At 41.7% G+C, this 14,772-nt stretch overlaps 1 protein-coding gene across 1 annotated transcript in view; it reads left to right on the forward strand.

The window, feature by feature from the left end:
- Positions 1–12,693, forward strand: part of shisa9a (shisa family member 9a) — a 62,029-nt gene extending 49,336 nt beyond the window's left edge. Inside the window, exon 4 of the mRNA XM_063481539.1 lies at positions 4,182–12,693. Within this exon, the coding sequence (XP_063337609.1) occupies positions 4,182–5,065 (884 nt within the window). The 3' untranslated portion in view covers positions 5,066–12,693. The remainder of the gene's footprint in view (positions 1–4,181) is intronic.
- Positions 12,694–14,772: the final 2,079 nt, after the last annotated feature.

A 14,772-nucleotide genomic window follows, 5' to 3' on the forward strand; every position in this document is an offset into this window, starting at 1 on the left:
TAATTGAACGGAGGTCTCTTCCCTTCAGGCTCATGGTTGACTGACAGTTTTCCATTTTCCAAGTGGTATTCAAAGATTCACCTATGAAATGATTGGAAACCTGTACACACAGGAACCCAGGATTCCAGGAGGCAAAATGCCATTACCTGGAGTTCAGTGATGGGAATGTGACACACAAGCTATGAAAAATGCATGTGAGGGGGAATAACGGAGACAAAAAGAAAATGTGCAAGTGGCAATCTCGAGGGCTGAAACACGAAACCAATGCAGAAATGACAAACACTGTTTTTGCTAAAGTGGACACATAAAGCTGGCCATAAAAGCAAATCAGTTAGCATAACCTTGACATTAAAATGCATGGAGGTTAATCAATCTAATCTAAATCTGATGACTTCAAACACCAAGATGGTGAGTAGTCCACAAACTAGTAGTTGCATCCAAGCTAGAGATCAGAAATAAATGTCAGCAAAAGAAATCTGAATAGCTAAATTATTCTCCTCTGATACATGCTCTGGTGTTTTCACTAACTGGAAATGGAACTAGGTCTTAAGCACTACTTTCCCAGCATCCCCCATAACAGCCTTTCCTCTTGTTCTTTAATTGCTTCTGCCATTTTAATGGCCGATGATCCAGTTGAGAAGGCCCTCACCTGTCAATCAATAGCCATCTCCACTGTCCCTCTGTGCATCTCTATAAGGTCACTTTATTGAGTTCTAACAGCAAACAAGGCAAAAACCAACCAAGAAAAATCCCTGGATGCAGGCCTGCAACTCAGCCTGAGTACAAATGACCAATTATGGCCCACTTCTATTGTACAAATGCTCTGCTGTAGTTAATGACTGTCCTACATCCAAGAAGATTCTCTTGTTCTTACATGCTGGCTAATAAGTCAGTTTTCCAAATGCAGTAAGCACAGTAAATCCTAGGTAATTAGGGCTAGTTTTATTATTATCATTTTTTTAGACTTGCACATAAGTGGACAGAAATCAACAGAGCATCTAAAAGCATTAACATTTAGTTATTTGTCTTGTGTGTTTTTCCTTTCTTTTGCCTTTTTGTCCATGCAAACGCGCAGCTACGTTAAGCGCTGATTTTAAAGCAGATTATACCCTCCTTTGTTTTTTCTTGTTTTTTTTAGCTGATTGTTGTAGCCGCACTCCACATGCACATTCATTTTAATGAGGACACTTGAGACACATACATGTTGCAAGTGCCAGTTATATGCTAAGATGCCGGCTTTAATATACTGTGATGTAGAATACATTTAATAAGAACCTAATAATAATCATACAATTATGTTTTCATATAACAAATGAAATGACCACAGTAGATATTCAGTCTTACTCGAGTACTCAAGATATTGAAATGTCAACCGCCTAGCATCACTAAGGAAAAAGTCATTTGGCTTCTTTTGGATACCATGAATAAATCATGATAAAAATTTGATTGAAATCCATCCATTAGCTGCTGAGGTATTTCAGATTTCATAATCTCTAGGATTTTATAATGAGGCACACGTAATTTGCATGGCCAGCTTTAGTCATGCACTACAATTACCGACCCTTAGTCACTTTGGGAGATAGTACCGTTTTTCTGCGGCAGAGATAGTAGCTAATAGAAAGCACAGGTGTTGATTGCGTCTCAGTGATGCATGGAACATGGTGTTATTTTGTAGGAGAAAGCAGTCTAACACCGTTGCACAGTTACAAAGAGTTTCTGGAGTGGGAAAAAAATAAACATCACAGACAGAAAACTCCATTTAAACCCAGACTAATGGATGTTTTTTGTTTAGGATGGCAGCACTGTGACAGCAGGATCCACCCACTTATAGTGAATACTAAAAAAAGGTCTTCAAATTTGGGTAAACCATTGGAAATTTGAAAACGTTTTAGAGACTTCAAGAACTAATAATTCCCCCACCAAATTGGCAGTAGACGACCTAATTGCCTAACAAAAAGCAGATTGATATACTGGTCTAAACCTAATAAGGTTTTTATGTTGCTGGCACTGTGGGACTTCACGAAGCAGTTCTCGGTTTTTTCCCCTGATGTATAATGTGTGCGAGTCTCTGCAGGACACTGCTTTTCTCATGCAGAGGCATGCTGAGCCCACGCTGCGTAACAGTGGCGTTTTTCCGTTTCCACTCACGTACACGGCTGGATGCGTGTACCATCGAGCTGACTACTGCCGGATTGATTCACCTGTCGCCTGAGCAAGTTTGATCCCCAGCGGCAGTCTCACAGCAACTCAGCTAGTGAGGCTGTGGTCTCCCACCACTCCCACCCTTACCTACAAACCCACACGCCTGCGCTTGCTATCCGCTCGCAGGCCCGCGTTAGTTATTTCTCTTCAGCGTTCGCACAGCGATAAACTAGATTTATAGTTACAGCGGCAAAGCAAACTCACTGAGTGTGTTAACTTTATCTTCAAGGACGTAGCGGCAACAAGGGACTGAAGAGTAATGACTCAACTGTGAAAGTGAATCTGACAAAAAAAAGGTCACATTTCGCAGTGATAAGAGAGACTGTAGCTTGGTGACACTGACTGACAGAGAGAGGAATAAATGTGAGCCATTAACGCTGACTGCTCCAAGGCTGAAGAAACACACACGGATACACACACACAGATATAGAAGATGCAACAGATAGAGGAGTCTGTAAGTCAGGAAACAGACACATTCTATGTTTTGTTTGACTTTTTGTTCATACTTTTGACAAACAATTCAACACAATGGAGTATAAAAGACGTGTTCTCTGGAGGGACAAATCATGCTTCTGCGTCTGGCAAACCGATTGGTTGCCAGGAGAACTGCACCTCTCTGACTGCACTGTGGTGATGATTTGCCTGAATTTGGAAAAATACTCTGTCAACTTTACTGTTATGTCACGACATTAATGTGAAAAATTTATACTTTAAAATGTGAAATTTGCATGTGGTAGTTCGTTTAAGCTAGCTTTGTAGCACTTACCTTTGCTTTAATGATGAACGATTTCGTGTTCGTTACCTCCCACACAATAAGATTGTTTACCCATCAAGATCAAAAATATATATAGCTGTCCATACTTTAAACACTTTCATCCTGGCAGCAGTGGAAGATGAGCAATTTTTTTACAAGATACATAGATGTCACTGAACTGGAGCTTTGGCGAGACATCGCCATTTTGTAAGCTGTCGGAGCAAAATACGGATCACAAGTCACCAACATTCATAGTTTCTCTTCATATCTTTGTTTTTCCTCCATGGATAGATGTTCCAACTAGTCTTGTAGTACACTTTTGTCTTGCAGTACCAGCGACTATCTACTATTGTCCATCATGATGCAGTAATGTTTTGCTGGCCTGGTTAGTTAGTCGGTCACATGACTGAAAACTATGGATGGATTAAGAATGAATGTCTCTCAAGTTCATATGTGTGTACACATGTGTAAAGGCAGATAACCAAATACTTTTCAAAACATTTTTGACTGATTTAAAAATACTGAATGCAAAAAAAAATGTCTACAACTTTAAAGGCATTCTCAAAAATGCACTAGTTGAGCGTGCACTGAGGTCTGACTGAAATCTTTCCTTAATCTTATGACATAACTGTAATAAACTTGCACCGAGTTAGAAAAAAATCACCCATGTCATGCCTAGTTATTAGCCTCACAACTTTCTCCCAAAATTTCTTCCTTCTTTTTCATGTTGAACTCCTTCCCACCACGCAAAAATTAGATGTTTTCTTGGCTTTAAAAGGGAGGAAGAGGCGAGCCGGAGGAGAGATTCTAGGCTTTTCTTTTGATTTCACTCCTCCAGTAGCAGCACGGGCCTCTAACTTGCAGGCGTTAGCAGTAGTCCTGACACTCTGCTTGGTCAGTTAGGTGAGGCTGACTAACAAAGTATAGGGGTTTGTTATATGACCTTCTTATACTGTGGGTGTTAAAACTGATGCAATATCCATATTTCTTCTTTCTGTCTGTGTGTGCTCATAGGCATGTGTTATCTTATGGCTGATCAGCAAACTGCTGAAAGTGATATTTTTTGATTCATTCAATAAAAAAAATATCTTTCATGTTTGCAAATGGCCAAATTGAAGAAAGTATATATTGTTTAATTCAAGATTTTAGCTCTGCTCTGTAGCAATTATTTGTTCCCACTTAGTGTTTCATTGCTTCTCTTACTCTCTCTCTTCTTCTCCCTTAGCTGCCAAGTACAACGGCGAACTGTACAACAAGCGTCGCCTGATGGTAGAGATGCCAGCAAAAGGACTTCCTCTGCAGCCCATGGGCAACTCCCGACCGTCCATGGCGTCCATGGGCAACATGTCATCAGTGACTCCTCAGATGACCACCAACCCCATGGCTTCAAACCCTATGAGCGCCAACCCTATTAACCCCATCATGACCCCAATGACTTCAATGACACCCATGACCTCACTCACCCCAATGACTTCTATGACTCCTATGACTTCCCTCACCCCTATGACCTCCATGACTCCTATGACTTCTTTGGGTCCACTGACTCCAGAGCCAGTGGCCACTTATGTCACCGAGATGCCCAGCATCTCCTCTGTCTCAACCCTGCCGACAGAACGGCACATAGCCGCTGGAGGAGGAGGGGGACACAAGCCAAACGGCCAGAAACCCAAAGTCAGCCATGGTCACACTGCCCACAGCTCTCACAGCTCTCACAGCTCTCACACTCATCTTCACAGCCACAGTAGCAAGCCACCAGGACTTGGGGCTACCTCCCTGGCACACATGGCGGGGACCATGCCAGGTGGCACATCCCTGGGCATCTCCAGGGCTGCTGAGACTGTCATTGGCCACGGCTCAGCTACAATGGGCCGCCCACTGGCGTACAGTTCCAACACAATTGCGTCCTCACATGCGATGGGGCTGGGGCTGAAGGGCTGGGACGGGACTGAGACGGTGGGCCGGAGGAAGACCTACGGGCACAAGAGGCCTCAGTGTACCATCCTGGAACCGAACCAGCTCCACAGCACTAGAGGCCACAGCCACAGCCAACACTTCCTCCCCACACAGCCCTACTTTGTGACCAACAGCAAGACAGAGGTGACAGTGTGAGAGAGAAAGACAAGAAGAAATAAAAAGAGAGGAACAGGATGCATGTGGAGTGGTGACACGAGTAATCTCTGAGTGGAGATACAGTACCAGCTCTTGAGATGTTCAAACGTGCAGATCTTCACGTGTGTTTGTGTGTAGAAGTCGAGGGTCGTTGGTTTACTGTGTCCGAGTGGTCCTTGTTTCACAAACAAAGTTCACGACGAAATCTCTCTAAAAGACCTTTGCTGTCAAAAGGACGGCCCCCGAGTAGGTGGCATCTGTAACCATACTAACAAAGAGTCTACAGAGCAGGGATGTCTTTACACTTGTGGTGATATTAGAATGTTGTCTCACAGCTAATATCTACTCCATAATGATACCGATATTGGAGAATTACAGTGCGACTGCTCTCAGATGGGAAACTGCTGATAAAAAAAATGGATTGGTTTAACAAACCAAACCTGAGAAGCAATATAAGGGATCAGCTGTAGGCACTGAAGCATCATGGGTAATGAGAAATACGGCAATTACCCATAAACCTCTTGACAAGAGGTATGCTCATCTGTCCAGCAAAGTACTGAAGGGTTTGGAAGAAAAAACACTTCCTCGTGATTCACACCCAAATCTCCCGAGGGCTTTACAGCAGACACACACGATGAGGGCCCTGGGCTTTGGACTGCAGACATGAGGGCTTTGTACTGTGGCTTTTCATACGCACCTCCTTGAGCTGTGCGGCTGAAGGTCTCCCTTTTCCACAAGAAACTCCAGCACAGAGAGCGGAGGCTGTGGCACTGGTTTTATTTTGTTCTGATCTCGTCTGTGTGATGACAGCTGACCCAGGGGAGGGATAGGGAGGCCGGGATGAAGCATCTGCACGATGCAAATGCACACATTCAGAAATACACAGACACATTTTCTCACGCAGAGTTACCACACAGTAGGGTTTTTAATTATTGATGCCAGTGGATTTAACTGGCATCAAAATTAAATATGTTTGAAAATGCTCTTTTACGTGACATTTTTGACTTTTAGTAATGGCAGCTACATCAAAAAGACCAATCTAATCCATGCACAGACAGGAAACATCTTCAAGTTTTCAAAAAACATTAAATTGCACATTTAAAAAACATTTTAGACAACATGCTATGTGGTATATGAGAAGACTGATGCCACCTCTACATGTCTGTGTGTTAAATTTAATGCTAGAGGCAGCAGATAATTAACCTAGCCTAAATAAATAAATAAATATATGGAATGAATGTTAGAAACAGGAGGGGGAACCATTAGCCCAGTTCTGTGCAATCGAACAATAATGGAATTGCCTTCAGGGACCTCAAAACATCACTAATTAAGATGTTACATCTACTTTATTTATTCTGGAAAAAAAGAAACCTAAGAGTAAAAAGGACATCCTGTGGTTTTAAGTGGGGGGGTATGTGTCAGACTAACTGTGAAGTAACTTCACACTAGGTTGCCAGGCAACAAACTGTTGAACTATTCCTCTAAAAGAATTAATAAATAGTGCAAAAAAAAAAAAAAAAACCCAACCGTGTTCTAATGTAGCCGTGGTGAGGATGATCACGCTGGAAGCGGACAAAATGACTAATTTAATTTAGACTTTGTGTGTTTGTTCCTTTTTCTGAGTGTGCAAAGATGAGACATGCCCAGACATTTTTACAAAGTGGACCAAATGTAAGAGTTTTGACCTCTCATCGTGTTAGAGTTTACAGAGCTCTGGGATTTAAAAAGTCCTAAAACTGCCACAAAAGGAGCGCAAAGAACAAACACCTTGCTGTCGCCCGCGAGGCACTGCCACGAGAAGCTAGTCTCGATCAGATCACTAACTGTACTCAAGCTCCAGCTGAAAAAAAGAAACCCGGCACAACCAGCTGTAAGAATCTATCTGGGTTACATGACTCAAACATAAAAATAAATCCCCTTAAATCTGGCAAATAGGCCAAATCTTCTAAGGGTTTCTCAAAGCCTATTTGCTTGTTTTTTTCATGTAAGATATATTAGCAGCAGCAGCCACTGTTATCATGTAAATCTTGTCTTCTAAAGTGCTTCATCCACCTCTATTAATTCAGCGAATTAAGATGCTTTTTAAGTGATCAGACTGCACTAAAAATGAGAAGCATTTGGCAGAAGCGTAAACACAGTTGACAGCAGACAGCATCCCACTAACAAAGACAGATTGTGAGGGCATTTTTGGATAGAGAACAAGCAAGAAAAAAAACGGGGGGTGTTTAAAGTAGGAAAACCTGAGAGGGAGAGGGCCACGTGACAATCTTGTGAGAGTAAAGGATATGAATATCAGCGTATACCTGAGACAGTTTTTTGCCGGCATCAGCTGCACTGCAAGCAGTTTGGGCACGTTATGGATGGAGGTGTAAAAGGAGAACCTAATACTACAGTAATACTGCAGGTTCTAAGTCAGACGCGAGAAGAAACACCTAGGCCAGCTGAGCGCATAGATAAGGGGCTCTATGAGAGGGGATATTTTTCCCCTCATGCTGTGGAGCCCCCTGCTGCATTCACGATCACGTGACCGTAACCCGAGGCCAGATTGAAGGCATGGAACAGGATTTAATAAGTCATCAGAGCATTAAAATGTGTCACCTATACACTTAACACACGCGCACACACACACACGTGCACACGCATGTCGCGAACACATTACAGGGTGGACTCTGCTTTCCTTGTGTTCCCACAGTGCCGAGCGGCAGGTGTCATCACAGCAGAGAGACCAAGAGTCGGTACTGTTACTGCGCCTGTTGTACATGAAAGACTGTGAAACTCCAGACCTTGGCCCTTTGTAGCGATAACTGATATTATGCTTTTTATATATAAATATATATATATATATACATATAAATTTACATAGCCTTTCTCTCTTAATCTATTTCTTTTCATCCTTTCCTCTTCTACAGTTTTTCCCCCTCCTTTTATCCTTTTCTCTGTCAGTCTAAGGGGAAAGACCTTCAGAGTAAATATGTGAGAGAAAACAAAAATGGGGCTGCGATGAATCTTTTCTGTAACAGCGTAGTTCAGGCACAGTAAAACAGCGAGTCATATTAAGTCACCTTACCTTGATAAACGTGATTGGTTTCCCCGTGCACACAGTTCTTGCAGCAACTCCAAGTAATCGAGTCTGCGATTCCAGAAAAAAGTTATTTTGTACAACTGCGTGTCCTGTTGAACACTGCACACATTTCACTGTTCACAAAGTGTGTGTGTGTGTGTGTGTGTGTGTGTGTGTGTGTGTGTGTGTGTGTGTGTGTGTGTGTGTGTGTGTGTGTGTGTACATCCAACCCTGGCGGATGATTTTGTGATTATTGTCTTTGAAGGAGTCAAATTCAAACAAAGTCATATTTAAAAGGGATTCATAAGAATACAAATATATATATTTGTGTTTGGTGATGCTATGCAGGATCCCCCCCCCCCCCCCTTTATATGTTCCTGTTTCCTGGCAGATTGTGTGGTTTAGGACAGAGTTGAGAAACAGGTCAGTGTTTGCTGGACGTGCATTATCAGACCCAATTGGCTTAATCCAGCAAGGCAGAAATGTGGAAATGTGAACCCTCCATGCAACCTCTTGCTGGCAAATCTCTGAAAGCTCATCCAGCTCTGCGAAAGCAGCCAGCGGAACAATTCGTAGGACGGTGGAAACAGTTGGCAAACAAAAAAGCAACCAACAAACCCCCCACCTCCCCCATTGCTCATTGTAACAGCCAAATAAACCTGATAGAAAGCAGGGAATTTGTTTGAGCTGGCTGTGTCATGGTTGATAGGGTCAGGGCCACAGATGAGTGGGTTCAGGAGGCAGTCATGTCTGACATTCCTCATCAGACGAGTCAGCCAGACAAAAAAATGCCAGAGCAGAAGGACACAGGTAGTCTGCAGGCTTAAAAAAGAGTTCATTTATTAGTGCAATTTTTTTTTACAGTCAGTACTGACTTAACATACTGCAATAATCTATACTGTATTAAAACTGCTGCATAGGGAAAAGTAATTCAGTGCAAAGTGTGGAAGTTTTCATTAACTTGTGGGTTGATGGTGCTGACCAACAGAAAGCTGCACAGTACATCTTTTGCATGAGAGTTGTACTCTCGTTTCAAATTCTAATCCTAATAGGAAATTGTACAAAGGTATTTCAGAGTAAATATTTTATACTTTGTCTTTGTAGTATTTCAAATTAAATGTAGTTTTCAAATTATGTGTAAATCATTTTATTCGGCTTTTATTTACCTCTCATGCAGCTTCCCAATATTTTTGGAAACTGGGTTGTAGCTTATTAGCTGTGTTCACAAAGTCTGCCACAGTTTAAAGGTTTCTCTTTACTGTTTTTTTTTTCTTCTCACTGGTTGGATGGAAATTAAATGAAGAGTGGAGGCGCAATTGATCTAATTATAGTAATCAGACCTAAGTTAGAGGGTGCAGTGGTTCACCGGTACATTGGTCAGCAGCAGAGGTGTGAGCAGGCAGCAGTCTATTGGAGCGTTTACTCTGAGGTTATACTGCAGCAATGCTTGTGCTGTAGATTCATTAATTACCTTATTAGTAGATGCAATAGGTCAACCGATTTTAGACCTGCAATATATAATTTCCAGTGAGGTGTATCTGGCTAGTCACTTTAATCAAACTAAATTCTGGTGTTGGCAACTGCATTTGCTGCATTTGCTTTAGACCTGCAAATTTTCGCTGGTCTTGATAGACTGCCATTGTTAAAGTAAACTACCTGTGTCATCTGCTTTTTATTAATTAATGCATTGTTAGCATTTTACCCAGCCTGCCCTGTAGGCCTGGCCCAAAGTTGTGCAGTGTGACATCATTGCTGCATTAAACAAATTTATTGATGAACTGACAGTAAACAGCAGCGAGCAATGATCACAAGAACTAATATTGATAAACAATCTCCAACCCCTCACGCCCAATTGGTCACAGCAGATGGCTGCCCCTCCCCGAGCCTGGATTTGCCAGATGTTTCTTCCTGTTTGAGGGGAGTTTTTCCTTCCCACTGTCACCAAGTAGTTGTTCATAGAGGGGTCATCGGATTGTTGCGGTTTTCTCTTTGTTATTGTAGGGTCTTTACCTTACAGTATAAAGCACATTGAGTGGACTGTTGTTGTGATTTGGCCCTATCTAAATAAAATAAAAATGAATTGAATTGATGCTATCGTGTTGAAAGGGGCTAAAGGAAGAGCTGACAGGCAAGCAAAGAATAACTTACCCACTTACAAAATAACCTAGAAAAGTACTAGCAGCCACAAACTGAGTATTGTAAGAGCTTGGGCCACACATGCGTCACTGAAGGACAAAAGGAGGTGAATGCGTCTGGGATATAAAAATTGGGGATTAAAGCCCTCCCTCCCCTCTCTTGTTTTTGGAGTTACCTTAATAACAAGTTCTCCTGTTCAGCAGAGCAACGAGAGTTTTAGATAGAAGCGCTCAGCAAAATATCTACAAAGGGTATTCAGTAAGAGACAGAAGAGGAGCTGCACTGGGGCCTGTGGCCAGGGGGCTTTATTAGTTCTCACTGTGGTCTTTAATCACCAAAACCCGAAGAAATGTGGGAAAGAGCTTTGATGCTGCAACAGGGACTCCACAGTCCACAGAGGCGCACAAAGACAGAAGAGGGAAATTAATGTCAATAGTTGGGAGAAGCTTTGAATTATTGATACAGTAAAAATGGTGGTGCATGGCGCATGAGTGCTAACAGCTGTGAATCAAAGACAATTTGTTGGATCTCACACACACACAAACACACATACATATACACATATACACAAACTCTTCTTTCTAGTGTTTTGCGTTGCTCAAATTATTGATTATTACTGCAGCACATGCAGCTCGATAGATTCTCGCATCAAAATCGGCTATGTGCACTGGAACATTGTGTTAGCTCCTTTGGGCTTTATTTTTACACTGTGTCCTATTTAAGCTGAAGATGTGAAGCATGGATTGTTCTTGATGTCAGTCTAAATCAGGAAAACGCAGCTGTCTGTATATATTAATTTCTTAGTGGCACAGTAGTAAAGAAAGACCGCCCCAACCCCACCCTTTAATTAGAACAGATAAAAACGCGACGTGCTCATTTCGCCGAAGAAAAGACAGAGCAGGGTCGTCAAGACTGCAAAATGGGATATGTACAGTTCATCAGAATGACACAAAAGGGCTCAAACACAAGATACGTTTTTCTCCACTCTTTAATTTCTCTGCTCTTTACTGTTGCTATTTGCTGGGCTTAGTAGTGTTGTAAACATGACAGCTAATGGAAAAGCAGCATCTTTGTGACCATACATCCCGAGATTACCGTGTTATCAAAGACGGTTCTCGTCAACTATGTTTACAACTTTGTATAGCGTCAATCCTTATGTGCAGTGTTTTCTCCACCTGGAGCTATCTACTTATGCACAGAAGCAGAGGAGATGCGGTGTTTGTTGTCCAGTAACGCTCAACATTTGTTTTAAAGTGGACCAATTACGCTATTCCTTATTTTATGTCATGTATATACAATTATCATATTAAACCGGGGCCACGTATCAATTAATGAGGACAGCATATGTGAAAGTAATCCCCGTAAGCCAGCTTTGTTTTTTGTTCTGTATGATGTCAAGGAAATCAAATATCTAGGGCTTACTGAGGGCAGAGAAGCCCCTCCCACCTACTGTTGTTCTTTTATTTGGGAGGGACAGCCAATCAGAAGAAAGTTAGCTTATAAGGGAGGCTGGCCTTAAAGAGACAGGCGCTAAAAAGGCTTGTTTCAAACAGTAGATAAACTGGGGGCTCGTGTATTAGCTGAGAATCAGATATGTATTGATTATTTGAGCTGTGAATCAGGCTACTCTAGTGAAGTCCAAGAATAAATACATGGAGCCTGAAATGAGCACAGCAGACCCCCTTTTCTATGGTTTGCAACTATGGTGGATTTCATATGTAGGGTTTTTATCAGAAGGTAATTTTAAATATAATCTAATTGCTATTAGGATTCAAAGAAATACTTCAGTGACAGTGCATTTAAATGTAATCTGCATAGTGACTTCTGCTAGGGCCCAAAGTTAAAGGGTTTTCCATCAGTTTTGAAGATTCAACAAGCTATTTGCAGTAAAACTATGATCCATTAGTATATCCTTTTATAGAATAAGTCACTGATTAACTCATTTTAGTGTTAATCAAGCAGTACATACAAAGTTACTTATAGGAGGTCCGGTTTTCTATTTTTGATGTCCAGACCAGTTTGTTGTACTTATGCATATGTGTTTATGGATAAGTAGGGCCCCAACACTGCATTTATGCGTAACGAGTAAAGCATATTTTTTAATGGTAGAGCCTCCATCTCCCACTATTGTTTGCAGAGTAGCTTATAATATGCACCGTGATGCCCCATTGTCCTTTTACTGTTTACTGACTTTATAATTTGTGGAATTAAGTTATGAAGAAGCTGTATTTTGGTACTATTCAGATATTGTTAAGAAAAAAAAGAGAAATATAGCAGATGTATTGTCCAAGAAATATATTACCATAGTGTTGCTATGACTGTCTATTTTTCCTTTTTTTTTCGCGGGGGGAGGGGTTGATAGGGATATTTTTGTTCTTCTTTTGTTGTTGATTTGCCATCTGACAGTACAGTATATCACCATTGTTCTATATACGACTTTCTTACGTGGCAATAAAAGATGACTTCTGTAACAGCGCTCCTCTCTTTGCCTTCCTTTGGTGTGTCTTTTTAATTCTCTTTTGTTTCCTCGTCTTTTGTCCTCAGGAAGAGATACTGTACAGTGCCTCAGCTCGTCTTTATTCTCCCATGCTTCTTTTCTTTATAGTCCCCCTCCCACTTTCCTCCTGTCCATTTCCCTTGGCTCTTGCCTTCCTAGCAAACATTTGATGTTATTAGATGTTGTTAGGACATTGAAGGCTAACTTTAGAAATGCATTTATGCTGTATACACGACAGCAAAGTAAAAGCTGAAGCAGCGCTCATACATCAGCATCGGTTGTGGCTTTGTTCCTGTGGCTGACAACTGAATTTCTCACAGATGTCAATTCGAAACAAATCTGTTTGTCTATTTCTGTCAGTTTAATGCAGCTTAATTAGCAGTTTTCTCGTCACAATAAAAAAATTGACATGTGACAAAGTGGCTCAAGAATGACATCCAAGATCTGGTTCAAGGCTCTTTTTGAGTTTAATAAGTAGTGATTTTAAACATATATCGAAACATAAATTATGAATCTCCCTCCCACCCCCCAGGAGGTGGTATGTGTGTGTGCTCCTAAAGCTGAGCTCCTCTATCAGAGGCCTGTGATTTTGAAGGTTCAGCACAGCATCTTAACTGTTCCTAGGACTGCACCCCTCTGGACAGAGACCTCTGATGTCGTGCCTGGAATCTGCTGGAGCCACTCTTCTAGTCCTAATGTTCCTATTACCGCTGGGACCGCTTTGGACTTTACCTTCCACATCTGCTCCTGTTCCCTTCTTACCTCCAGGAGCCACTATTGGAAAGTGTTTACCAGAACTGTGCATTATTCATCACTACCAGCCTCAGCTGGCCAGAGTGGTGGCCCTAGATTCATCAGTTCAAGCACTACCGTATGAATAATGCAAATTTCCATAGGCCACATCTTTATAGTGAACAACAGCACAAAGGGCCATTATATACAAGTTTATCCTATGCGCCTCACTAATAAGGTTCTCCTTAAATATATATAGATATCAAAAAACTATATTTTAGCATTTTCTGTCATAGATTTCCATCCTCTGATCTTATATTGAGTTTTATTTAGCAGGGCTCATTCTAAATCTTTCCGTACTTGGTTTGATTTTCAGGGGATCGAAGCTAGAAACTGTAGACTTTGTAACTTTTCAAAAGCTCCTAAAGCCAAAACAGATGGAATTTATTATTATTACAAGTCAACAGGGACCTGTAATATTCAGTCATGATAAAATGAAAGCACACCATCTGTCAAATTTAAGGTTTTGCACATCAGGACATCATTCAAAAAGATCGAGCACTGCCCAGATCTTAAAATGAGGCAAATACGCCCTGAGATAGACAACAGCACATGTCATATTTCATTGTTGCATCACTTCATTTAGGTTTGTAGACATATTTATGCACAGTTCACTTAAGATCCTGTCACAGCATTTTAGCATTTAGGGACTAGCGTTTAGACCAGGGGTGGGCAACTCCAGGCCTTGAGGGCCGGTGTCCTGCTGGTTTATATCTCCCTGGGTCAACACACCTGAATCACATGATTAGTTCATTACCAGGCCTCTGGAGAACTTCAGGACATGTTGAGGAGGTCATTTAGCAATTTAATTCAGCTGTGTTGGTTCAAGGACACATTTAAAACCTGCAGGACACAGGCCCTCAGGGCCTGGAGTTGCCCACTGCAGGTTTAGACTTTGCCTGGACCATTAGTTTCTTTTTTAGTCATTCTGCTGCAGATTTGCTGCTGAGCATGGGATCATCGTCCATTTGCATGATCCAATTTCAGCCAAGCTTTAGCACTTGGCCTCCCATTAAACTCCGGAGTACATTGGTGTAGAGACGCGTTTGTGATCGACTCAACTGCAAGCTGCCAGGTCCTATGACTCAAAGACAAGCTCAAATCATCACACCACTACCTATCAGTATGAAGTGTGTCTGCTGGTGTTCGGCTGTCTCCAAATATGGTGCTGAGCATTATGGGCAAGCGTCTCCACTTTGATCTCATCTGTTCAAAGGACTT

Source organism: Pelmatolapia mariae, linkage group LG8 (genome assembly GCF_036321145.2).
Source record: "Pelmatolapia mariae isolate MD_Pm_ZW linkage group LG8, Pm_UMD_F_2, whole genome shotgun sequence".
In the NCBI taxonomy this organism is placed as follows: Eukaryota; Metazoa; Chordata; class Actinopteri; order Cichliformes; family Cichlidae; genus Pelmatolapia; species Pelmatolapia mariae.